This window comes from Scyliorhinus torazame, chromosome 17 (assembly GCF_047496885.1).
Source record: "Scyliorhinus torazame isolate Kashiwa2021f chromosome 17, sScyTor2.1, whole genome shotgun sequence".
Lineage (NCBI taxonomy): Eukaryota > Metazoa > Chordata > Chondrichthyes > Carcharhiniformes > Scyliorhinidae > Scyliorhinus > Scyliorhinus torazame.
The window spans coordinates 28,811,460-28,824,176 of record NC_092723.1 but is presented as its reverse complement, the minus strand read 5'-3'; the positions used below and the strand labels follow the sequence as shown (position 1 = coordinate 28,824,176).

General features: G+C 48.4%; 1 protein-coding gene across 1 annotated transcript in view; it reads right to left on the bottom strand.

The window, feature by feature from the left end:
* LOC140393517 (membrane cofactor protein-like) overlaps window positions 1-12,717 on the bottom strand; it is a 307,321-nt gene that overhangs the window by 204,841 nt on the left and 89,763 nt on the right. Inside the window, exons 3-4 of the mRNA XM_072479828.1 lie at window positions 9,768-9,864; window positions 2,850-2,923 (exon numbers count right to left, since the gene is read on the bottom strand). Of these exons, the coding sequence (XP_072335929.1) occupies window positions 2,850-2,923; window positions 9,768-9,864 (171 nt within the window). The remainder of the gene's footprint in view (window positions 1-2,849; window positions 2,924-9,767; window positions 9,865-12,717) is intronic.

Below are 12,717 nucleotides of genomic sequence, written 5' to 3'. Positions count from 1 at the left end.
TTTATAAACCTCGTGACTATGATTACTGCACAGCCTGGTGACAAGGACTTTGTGTATTTTTATAAGAATTATTGGTTAATTCATAGATTTCATAGAATTTACAGTGCAGGAGGCCATTCGGCACATCGAGGCTGCACTGGCTCTTGGAAAGAGCACCCTACCCAAGGTCCACACCATCCCCATAACCCAGTAACCCCACCCAACACTAAGGGCAATTTTGGACACTAAGGGCAATTTATCATGGCCAATCCACCTAACCTGCACATCTTTGGACTGTGGGAGGAAACCGGAGCACCAGGAGGAAACCCACGCACACACAGGGAGGATGTGCAGACTTCGCACAGACAGTGACCCAAGCCGGAATCGAACCTGGGACCCTGGAGCTGTGAAGCAATTGTGCTATCACTTGTGTTGTGACTCCAGGGCATGTAGGGCTGGGATTTACCACACACTAGCCCAAGGTATTGTAACGGTACCTACAACTCAAGGAATGCAGCAGTTCAAGAAAGCAGCTTACCACTACCTCCTCAAGGGCATCTAGGGATGGACAGTAAATGTTGGCCTAGCCAGTGCTGCCCCCATCCTGTAAATGAATAAAAGATGGACTTTGGAGAACATGGGAGGTTGGAGATGGAGATGGTAGTTTCCAAGGACTGTTGGGTCAAGGGTTAGTGTTTTAAGGAGAGTGATGATATTGGCACTTTTGAATGAGAGGGACAGTTCCTGAAGAAAGAGACACATTACCAATATCAACGAACAAAGGAAAGTTAAGTGGTGAACAGTTTAGTGGCAATAGAATTGAGGGAGCAAGGGCAGGATTCTCCGACCCCCCGCTGGGTCAGAGAATCGCCGGGGGGTGGCGTGAATCTCGCCCCCGCCGGCCGCTGAATTCTCCGGCACCGAAAATTCGGCGGGGCCGGGAATCGCGCTGCGCCGGTCGGTGGGCCCCCCCCCCGGCGATTCTCCGGCCCGCAATGGGCCGAAGTCCCGCTGCTGTCATGCCAGTCCCGCCGGTGTGAATCAAACCACCTACCTTACCGGCGGGCATGGCGGCGCGGGTAGGCTCCGGGATCCTGGGGGGGGGCGCGGGGCGATCTGGCCCCAGGGGTGCCCCCACCGTTGGCCGGCCTGGCCCGCGATTGGGGCCCACCGATCCGCGGGCAGGCCTGTGCCGTGGGGGCACTATTTTCCTTCCGTCTCGGCCATAGCCTCCGCGATAGCCAATGCGGAAGTGACACCCACCCTGCGCATGCGCGGGGATGACATCAGCAGCTGCTGACGCTCCCGCGCATGCGCGGACCTCTGCCGGCCAACGGAGTCCCTTCGGCCCCGGCGCCAAAGGCCTTTCCTGCCGGCCGGCGGTGCGCCAACTACTCCAGCGCAAGCCTAGCCCCTCAAGGTGAGGGCTTGGCCCCTAAAGGTGCGGATCTCCGCACTTTTGGGGCGTCCCGACGCCGGAGTGGTTTCCGCCACTCCATCCCGCCGGGACCCCCCGCCCCGCCGGGCAGGGGAGAATCCCGGCCCAGGTTCTTGTTGTTATAAATGCATGTCTCCAAGAATTATCATTTATTAAAAATTGGAAGGACGTTGAGTAATTCAGACACTTTCTTGGGAACAGACCTGGGTTTGTTGTGAAAAGGTTATAAGTTCACTTTGGATTGCGAGCAAACTGCTTTTTCTAAGAAATTACATGGTTTCAGCTAAATTACCAGCACAGTGCCTGAGGAGATATGTTTATTTGTTCATTTGAACTTTAATTGCTGCAGAACAAAATACTGCTTTCGGAGGCTGAGGCCCTGGTGATTTTCTGGAAAACACTGGACTGTGGTGAGTTTCTGTTTTGAACATGTTTTCTGGACTTTGTTTGCTAATAAACTAAAAAGACAAAGGTTGCCCAAATTGCTCTCTCGTTTACTTTTCTTAAATTCAGTCCAGTTATTCATATCCAACTGGAAATCCTCATTTCAGTATAATTTGTCTGTATTTGGAAACCTGAAAAGCTTAGACAAGAGAGTGATCCTGCTCTGTTCTCTTCAGTATTAATGTAAGCCTGCTTGTGACAATAATAAAGATTATTATTATTATCCATATCAAAGCTCCTGAGGAAAGAATTTACAGAAACGTGCAGTGATTTCACATCAAATCAGCAGTATCAAAACCTTTCAAATGTTATCCTTTTTCATTAAGTTTTCCCAATGGCAAAAAGTGATTTCCACTTGCAGGGCAATCTCCACTGAGACCCTATCTGTTTTGTCCTTTTTGTGTATGTGTGTTGGGATTTAAAGAGGTATATAGTTACACTTGCAGATTAGAAATTGTATGTTAACCAGTTTTTGCAATGTGCTTTAAAAATAAGTTTTGCTCGATAATAAATGAAATATTTATTGAAAGAAGCCGAGTTCGTTTTTTCAATTCTGGTTCTAACAATAGTGAAAGTAAATAATTAGCCATTTTCATGAGTGAGTAAAACTTTTATACTTATGGTGTGATATGTGGGGTGGTTGGCTTGCAAAACTGGGTGCTCCTCACACCCCGGGTCATAACATTATGAAGAAGATAAGCTAGAACAGGCCATAAGGTGAGATTGGAGAGAAGTTCAAGGAAGATCCAAGTTCAGGGTAAGGAAAGGGGAAATTATAAAGGAAGCTGGCCAGAATCAGACCCAGAATAAGCAATAGACTGGGAAAAATATGCTGGACGAGGGAGGGAAAAAGATAATTTATCCTTTGATTTCCCATGAGCTCAATCAAAAAAGATTCAGTAAAATTATACAAGTAAAACAGTATATCGCTGGTTAATCACGTGAAACAAACTCTTCAGTCTCTTAAGAAAATGGAATTCTAACTTACGATCACATGCTGGGATCTGGCCATCCCAACCAATAGCTGTACAAATCCGAAATGACCGACCAACTAGTTTGTACCTAGAGAAAGAAAAATAATCCATTGAGTAAAAGAAAAGTAAAAGCCAATTTTCACACAGGACACTTAAATTTAAGTGATACAATTTACAGATAAGGAAACAGATGCAAAATCATAGCTTTCAAAAGGAGTTGGATAGTTTCATAACCCCCATGAAGACCGGGGGAAACTATTGTCGATCCTCCTATTGGGCGTGTGGAGTACGAACATCCAGGGTAGGGCGCAGACACCACCCAGCTGGAGCTCCTTAGACCTACATAAAAAGCCGGCCCAAGCAGGGCCAGAACTGTTGGTTGTCCGAACAGGGACTGTATTGGGAGAGAGTAACTGCTGTGGGTAGAGCATTGGACATAGTTCAGTAAATCTTTGTTCTACTACCACTGGCTTCCTTGGTTTATAAACTGGCTACGAGGATGAAGGAGACTCCAGATTCGCTTGTGGAATTACCCAGCCGACCCAGATGATTACTAGGCTGGAACCTGTGGGCATACATGTTCAAAATGCTACTGTTCGGTAAGCTAGAAGCCTTTGATGCAGGCCTGGAAGACTGGAACCAGTATGCTGAATGCATGTGGTACTTTTTCCAGGCTAACAGTATTTTGGGGGAAAACCGTCAGGAAGTCATCCTCCTGACCGTCTGCAGGGCCCTGACCTTTGGAATTATAAAGAGTCTCACTTACCTGGCTGCACCAGACTCCAATTCGTTTGATGAGCTGGTCAACTTAGTAGCTGAATATTATGACCCTAAACCTTCCATTGTCATGCAGCGGTGTAGGTTTAACACGGTCTTGCGGTCTCCAGGTAAATCGGTCACTGATTTCTTGACCGGCCTTAGGCGGCTGGCAGAGAATTACGAGTTTGGGCCTTTCCTCTCTGAAATGTTGAGAGATAGACTGGTTTGTGGGATAAACAAGACAGCCACTCAGAAGAAGCTGTTGACGGAGTCCACCTTAGATTTAAAATGAGCCATCGGGCTGAATGCACAAAGGAGTGCAAGAGCTGCAGGGTCCATGGACTATGCCATCCATAGTTTGGCCCACGTTTCATTTCGACCTCCTGCCAAATCACGGAGCAATGCCAGTCAGGCCAGATCACCTCCTAAAGGGCAACCCCAGAGGCAATTCCACAGTTGGACCAAGCACTCGGGAGCTCCTGGTGACCTGTGGGATACCTCCCCTAAAGATGAAAGAGAGAGCCAGCCACATTGCCAAATGTGTGGTTGGAAGACATCTGGTGGCCAGTCGCCACTGAGAATGTCATCCAAGGCAGTTGCTGAGATCACGACGAAACATGATCTTACACATGGCCCCTCTGGATGAGGAGAACTGTTTTGGAGCAGGAAATCTGGGATTCTTTACAAATTAGATATCACACTGTAACCAGTTTAAAAAGTCTAGTTCCATTATTTACTGGAGAAGGCAAAATCTCCAGATCTGACTGTGGGAAACAAACTGCCAACTGTACCAGACACTACAAGGACACAATTTGTCAGTAAGGGGCCAGCTTCCAGGCAAAAAATCTGCATATTATAAAACTCAAATCTATTCTACAATTTGGAACAGTATACCATTTGTTATTGCTCCAGGATGTCTGCCATTAAACAGCAGGGAGGAAGGTGATTGATAGCTACACCCTAGATATCTGATCACCGATATCACTAGTTGCAAGACAACATAAGTGCCTTTGTAATGATTGGATAGTTTAATTAAGCATGCGGACCTTTAACGTGATTGATCAATTATCCTCAAAAACTATGCATGATGTAACCTCAATCAATAGTCATGATTGGACATGGATAACTAATAACAAATTATTGGTATATGCTAATTTATTGCAGTTGAATCTTGAATAATAACTGTCTGCACCATCCTTGAATCTGTGCTCTCGGGCGTCTCAATTTGGAATGACAAAAGCCCTTGTAATAAAGGACTAGCTTTTTAACTCCGAGTGTCTTCGTCTGGTTTCTCCTGAGTGGAAGAGTGAAGAACACTAAGGTCGAATAGCTGTACCTTTCTCCCCAACAGTTTGATGCAGCTGAACTGTGCCATGGCGCCGAAGGTACAGCCAATCCAGATCACGTAACAAGTAAATGTATCTAAATAGCTGTGACTGAAATAACTGAAAAACGTAAGTTAGAGAACCAAGCTTGGAGGGTAAAGGAGAAGACTCTAAAAGCAGAACCAGAAAATCAAAAGAGCTGATTAGGTGAGTACATTTATGAATTCTATAATAACAAGGAGCAGAGAAGAAGGAGTAAGAGCGAGAGGAGCCGGGAGTTTGAAAGAGCGAGAGAGGAGAAAGATAAATACAAACGCTGGTTCAGAACAGGGCGCGGGAAAAGCTGATTGGTGAGTTGGTGCAGATGAGTATTTTCAATCTTTTAATCAAATTAATTACTTAAGACTTGGTTGGGAACATAAATAAATAAAGAGTATAGACCATACAATTACAATACAAATGTTAAGTAAGAAGCAAGGTTCCTAGCTAAGGTTATTAAGATCCTTAGCTAATGTACTTTTTTTTCAGGGAGTAACTAGCTTAATCAAGAGGGACATCATGGCATGAGGCCTCAGGCCCATGGTATGCTCCACCTGCACAATGTGGGAAATGATACGCTTCCAGCGTCCCTGGAGACCATGTGTGCAGAAGGTGTGTCCAAATGCAGCTTCTAGGTAACTGGATTTCAGAGCTGGAGCTGTGGGTGGACTCACTGTGGGTCATCCCCAATGCTGAGGAAGTTGTGGATAGCAGGTTTAGCAAGGTGGTCACACCACAGGTGAGGACCGCACAGGCAGGAAGTGGCCGGTGTGGATAAAAGCAAATTACTGTGAATGCTAGAATCGGAAACCAAAGAGAAAATGCTGGAAAATCTCAACAGGTCTGGCAGCATCTGTAAGGAGAGAAAGGAGCTAACGTTTCAAGTCCAGGTGACCCTTTGTCAAAGCCCAGAGGGTTTGGCACAGTTGGAGCGTGATGTGGCGCAGTCCCAGATGGAGACGGTGCTCCATGGCCGCGAGCATGCAGGCCCTGGCCGAGATGAGGGTGTGCCTCCAGGACTGACATCGGCAGGTGGTGGGGTCCCTCAGGGGATAACTCCGCTTGCAACCCCATCCCATGGAGTAGCCCAGGGGCCACCAGGCACGCCGAGGGAGGAGAAGGTGATGGGGCCCGTGCCAGTAACTCCCGCAGGGGAGGTGCCAGAACACGGCAGCACTTGGGACTCCCCCCCCCCCCTCTCCTGTCCCTGGCGCATTTGGTGGGCAGCGGGCAGAACAGAGCAGCACCACACCACCTGGGAAATCTGAGCAGCAGCTGGGTCCAGAAGACAACCGCCAACAGGGACCAAGGTTGCAGGTCGGGATTCGGTGCAGGCCCCCTCCACTTCTGAGTACCATTTGGGGATCAATCTAGACCTAACATTACAGCCCGTAAAGCTAGAAAGTTCGACAGTAGTTAACTTGGCACGGATGCAGGGCACAGTATAGCGATAGGGTCTAGGGCAGGTATATGTATATATTTGTTTATATTAAACACCTGTTCCCACTGTTACAACCTGCCTCGGTGCTCGGTCAGAGGAGTGTGACAGGTGGGCTGGGCTGGCTAGAGAGGTGTGGGGAGGGGTGAGAAATGGTCTCCCCACTCCTCCCGACCGTCTGCACCACCCCAGGGATTTGATGGGACCGTGTGATGGAATGGCTCGGTCACATGCATGGATCACCCAGTTGGATGGTGCTAAGTTCTCCCGTGGTCAGGAGTCAGATATTGTCAAAAGATGTAGACCATCAGAGCTCATCGTCGAGCAGGATGTCATCATCCTCCATACCATGGGCCAAACCTGCTGTTACTGCCATCCATCTTCAGGATGCAGAAGCACCACTCCATCACGCCTCTGGTCGCTGCATGGGCATTGTTGTCGCAGGTCTCCACGTTGGTCTGTGGCCTTCGGATAGGCATCATCAGCCACAACCACAGTGGATAACCCCTGTCGCCTAGGAGCCAACCCCCAAGGGAGGGTGGTCATTCCGAAGAGGCTGGGAATTGTTGAGTGTGCCAGGATATAGGCGTTGCGCACATTGGACGGGTATTGGTCGCAGACATGCATGATTCAGTGTTGGGGCCACAGGTGTTTTCTTTATATATTAACGATCTAGATGACGGGATTGGGGGCATTCTGGCTAAGTTTGCCGATGATACAAAGATAGGTGGAGGGGCAGGTAGTATGGAGGAGGAGGGGAGGCTGCAGAAAGATTTAGACAGTTTAGGAGAGTGGTCCAAGAAATGGCTGATGAAATTCAACGTGGGCAAGTGCGAGGTCTTGCACTTTGGAAAAAAGAATAGAGGCATGGACTATTTTCTAAACGATGACAAAATTCACAATGCTGAAGTGCAAAGGGACTTGGGAGTCCTAGTCCAGGATTCTCTAAAGGTAAACTTGCAGGTTGAGTCCGTAATTAAGAAAGCAAATGCAATGTTGTCATTTATCTCAAGAGGCTTGGAATATAAAAGCGGGGATGTACTTCGGAAGCTTTATAAAGCATTAGTTAGGCCCCATTTAGAATACTGTGAGCAATTTTGGGCCCCACACCTCAGGAAGGACATACTGACACTGGAGCGGGTCCAGTGGTGATTCACACGGATGATCCTAGGAATAGTAGGTCTAACATACGATGAACATCTGAGGATCCTGGGACTATATTCATTGGAGTTTAGGAGGTTGAGGGGAGATCTAATAGAAACTTACAAGATAATGAATGGCTTAGATAGGGTGGACGTAGGGACGTTAGTTCCATTAGCAGGGGAGACTAGGACCCGGGGGCACAGCCTTAGAATAAAAGGGGAGTCACTTTAGAACAGAGATGAGGAGATTTTCTTCAGCCAGAGAGTGGTGGGTCTGTGGAATTCATTGCCACAGAGGGCGGTGGAGGCCGGGACGTTGAGTGTCTTTAAGACAGAAGTTGATAAATTCTTGATTTCTCGAGGAATTAAGGGCTATGGAGAGAGCGGGTAAATGGAGTTGAAATCAGCCATGATTGAATGGTGGAGTGGACTCGATGGGCCGAATGGCCTTACTTCCGCTCCTATGTCTTATGGTCTTATGCGTAGATGATGGTCACATAGCAGTTGCACATTCATCGAATGGAACCCTTATCAGTTTGTGAAGAGTGGCCTGCCATCTGCAGGTGCTCGCAGGGCAACATGCATCCCGATCACCACCTGGACCCAGGGAACGTGGGCTGTGGCGGAGACCCTGATGCCCGGGCATCCTGGTGGGCTCGGTACACATTGAAATGGATGTATTGTGCCGACAGGGCATATAGGGTCTCTGTGATGGCGCAGATGCATCTGTGCACCAAGCTCTGTGAGATCCCGAACAGGTGCCCACTCGGCGCCTGGAAGGACCCAGTGGTACAAATGTTCAGGGCCACTGTCACCTTGGCAGCTGGGTGGGGTCGCTCTGCTCACAGTGGATGGTTTGACTCAGGCGATGGCCGGAGAATTTGAGAGGCAGTTCGCCAAGCACATGGAGATGTTGTGGAGGGAGATGATGGCTGCAATGAAAGAGTGTGTGGAGGAGGCAATTGTTCCGGTCAAGGCGGAGAATCCCACCATGGAGTTCCTTAGGTGGTTAGACAGGGTAAATGTTGGGAGGATGGCAGCACGGTAGCACAATGGGCAGCACAGTAGCACAATGGACAGCACGATAGTAGAGTGAGTAGCACAGTTGCTTCACAGCTCTAGAACATAGAACATACAGTGCACAAGGAGGCCATTCGGCCCATCGAGCCTGCACTGACCCACTTAAGCCCTCACTTCCACCCTATCCTCGTAACCCAATAACCCCTCCTCACCTTTTTGGTCACTAAGGGCAATTTATCATGGCCAATCCACCTAACCTGCACGTCTTCGGACTGTGGGAGGAAACCGGAGCACCCGGAGGGATCCCACGCAGACACGGGGAGAACGAGCAGACTCTGCACAAACAGTGACCCAGCAGGGAATCGAACCTGGGACCCTGGCGCTGTGAAGCCACAGTGCTCTCCACTTGTGCTTCCTTGCTGCACAGGTTCGATTCCCGGCTTGGGCCACTGTCTGTGCGGAGTTAGCACGTTCTCCCCGTGTCTGCGTGGGTTTCCTCTGGGTGATCCGGTTTCCTCCCACAGTCCAAAGATGTGCAGGTTAGGTGGATTGGCCATGATAAATTGCCCTTAGTGTCTAAAAAGGTTTGGTGGGGTTACTGGGTTGGGGTGGAGGCATGGGCTTAAGTAGGGTGCTCTTTCCAAGGGCCAGTGCAGACTTGATGGGCCGATTAGCCTCCTTCTGGCATTGTAAATTCTTTGATTCCGTGATGTTTCCACTATTAGGACCAGAGGGCATAATTGCAAAATACGGGGGTGCTCATCTAAGACAGATTTGAGGAAGAATTTCTTCCCACAAAGAGTAGAGACTCTTTGAAACTCTTTACCCAGGAAGCTATAGTGACGAGACCTTGAACATTTTCACGGTTGAGATCGATAAGTTTTTACAGGGATAAGGTAAGAAAGTGGATTTAATGAGCGTTAGATCAGTCATGATCTTATTAAATGGTGTAGCAGGCTCGAATCCCTAATCAGTCCCATCGCTCCATTGACAATTTTAGTAGTAATTGGGCAACCAAGTTATTTTGGACCGTGCTAAAAAGGAATCAACATAATTGCCTTTTTTTGAGAATAAACCGAAAGCCTTACTCAAATGCCACTTGGTTGAACACTGAAGAACAAATCGCAAACATACCTGAATAATGACATTAATGGAACATAATTCTAAAATAGGATCAATCTTAAAATGATTTGTGCACCGAATACTCACCCTACGTCACAATAAAACGTAGCCCTACTTCCAAAGGTTGCACTAGGTGCATCATAATATCCATTTAGAAGGTCCCCTGGATTACCACATGAAATTGCTAGACAGGGTAAAAAGCATATTTGAAATGGTAAAGAATTATCCAGATCTTCAACAGTCTTTTTTCAATTCAGCAAAATTATTTTAAACATTTTCAAAATTGTTCTATTTCCTCAATAACTTGACAAGTCCATTGAGCCAATGGCACATATTGCATAACTCTGCCTTCAGTCAACATTAATAAAATCTACTAGTAGATGTGTCTCGGATAGCTTTAGCAGTCGTGTCAAACGCAGTGGAAGGATCTGGCTCTAGTATAATATGAGTCCTGTATTGTGTTCCTTTAAAATCTTGGTTGGGTCTGATGTTCAGCTCTTTAGGGGCTGGTTTGGCACAGGGTTAAAGAGCTGGCTTTTAAAGCAGTCCAAGGCAGGCCAATTCCCGTACCAGCCTCCCCGAACAGGCACCGGAATGTGGCGACTAGGGGCTTTTCAGTAACTTCATTTGAAGCCTACATGTGACAATAAGCGTTTTTCATTTCATTTCATAGCACTCAAACTTCAGAAGTCAGTTCTGTAATGATATGTAGAGTATCATTTGTGTATATAACTTTTATTACCTGCCTGCTTACCATTGGCTGGGGACTAATGACAATCCCACAATCCTGTGGGAGTATGAGCTTCCCCAATGAGGGGGGCGGAGAAATCATTAGCAGGCTCCCTGTATAAATAAAGCTGGCCAGTTTGGAACCAGCAGGAAGAAGTGGGCAGCAAGCGAAGTTGCTGCTGCTGTTGTATATATATATGTTATTGTAAATAAATGTTATTTTTTTGTATCCTTAAAACTCGTGCTGGATTCTTCGTGGCCCTCACAAAACTGGCGACGAGGGTTAAAGTGAATAGCTGTCTACACTGCTGAAGCCACCTCCCTGGATTTTTGTTGGATACAGGTTGGAAGTTGTTTTCTATTACACCATGCCTCTGTACGGATATTTGCATGTTTTTGATGCTGCGCTGGAAAGCTGGAACCAGTACGCACAACGGATGCGTTACTATTTCCGGGCAAACAATATCACCGAAAACGAGCGCCAGGTGGTCATATTGCTCACCACCTGCGGCCCGCATACGTTTGGGGTGATTAGGAGCCTTACGTACCCAGCTGTGCCGGACACCAAAACGTTTGATGAACTTGTGAATTTAGTGGGGCAACATTTTAACCCAACCCCGCCCACGATAGTCCAACGTTACCGGTTTAATACCGCTGAGAGGACCCCAGGAGAATCCCTTGCCGACTTTCTATCCAGGCTACGCAGGATTGCAGAGTATTTTGACTATGGTGAGATCTTGTCAGAAATGTTACGCGACCGTTTGGTTTGCGGTATTAACAATGCGGCCACTCAGAGAAAGTTGTTAGCTGAGCCAATATTGACTTTTCAACAGGCCATTCAAATAGTATTGTCCCGAGAGAGCGCAGAATGAGGAGTGCAGGAGCTACAAGCAATGGGGGTGCGTGCCTTGGGGCGCAACCCCTTCCGTCCAAAAACGTCCCCCCGCACTCCTGCGGTATCTTGGGCGAGGCGATGTCCGGATCGACACCAGTGGCCGTCGGACATTCCTCCCCGAAGGGAGCCTCCTACAGAACCAATGGATGAGGAGCCATGTCCTTGTCAGACTTGTAGGCGTCGACCCCGTCATGGACGCCGGTCCTGGGGGCGCCAGAGACGCCATTGTTCCGACCGAAACTGGAACCAGCCCAGGGGCCGTACCTTCCATGTGGATGAACCTGCGGCAACTACTCCTGAGGACGTGGAGACGGAGGATGACTGCCTGCAGCTGCATTGTGTGGCAGCTCCCCATGTGGCCCCCATTAAGGTGACAGTACGGGTTAATGGTCACCCGCTTGAGATGGAGTTGGACACTGGCGCAGCGGTCTCCATGATCGCCCAGAAGACATTCGACCGCATCAAGCAGGGTATACAGACCCTTACATTAACCGACACACAGGCCAGGTTGGCCACCTACATGGGGGAAACCATTGGACATAGCAGGAGCTACGATGACCCCTGTTGTTTATGGACGCCAGGAGGGGCGCTTCCCACTTATCGTGGTGCACGGCCATGGGCCCAGCCTGTTGGGTCGGGACTGGTTGCGCAATTTGCGGTTGCAGTGGCAGCACATCCTCCAAACAGTTTCTGGAGGGTTGACTGAGGTGCTAGGACGATACCCAGATGTATTCCAGCCCGGTTTGGGGGAAATAAAAGGGGCTGTAGCCAGTATCCAGGTCGAACCAGGAGCCATGCCGCATATTTCCGGGCGCGCCCAGTGCCTTACGCCTTGCTGTAGCAGGTAGAAGGGGAGCTCACTCGTTTGGAGACTTTAGGTATCATCAGGCCCATCCGTTTCGCTGACTGTGCAGCACCAATTGTACCTGTAATAAAGCCAGATGCCACAGTTCGCTTGTGCGCCAACTATAAACTTACAGTGAATACGGCTTCCCAACTCGACCGATATCCAATGCATTGCATAGTGGATCTCTATGCGAAGCTTGCAGGCGGACTCTCGTTCACAAAATTAGATATGAGTCACGCCTACCTACAGTTGGAGCTGGACCCTGCCTCCCGACCATATGTAATGATTAATACACACCGGGGCCTGTATGAATATACACGTTTGCCCTTTGGAGTATCCTCTGCCTGCGCTAGTTTTCAACGCGTTATGGAGGGCATTTTGAGAGGTTTACCGCATGTTGCTGTCTACTTAGATGACGTTTTGATCACAGGGACGTCGGAGCAGGAACATTTGGAAAATCTGGAGGGTGTCCTTAGACGCTTTTCGGAGGCTGGAGTCCGTTTACGTCGCACAAACTGCGTTTTTCAGGCAAAGGAAGTAGTCTACCTGGGTTATCGGGTGGACCG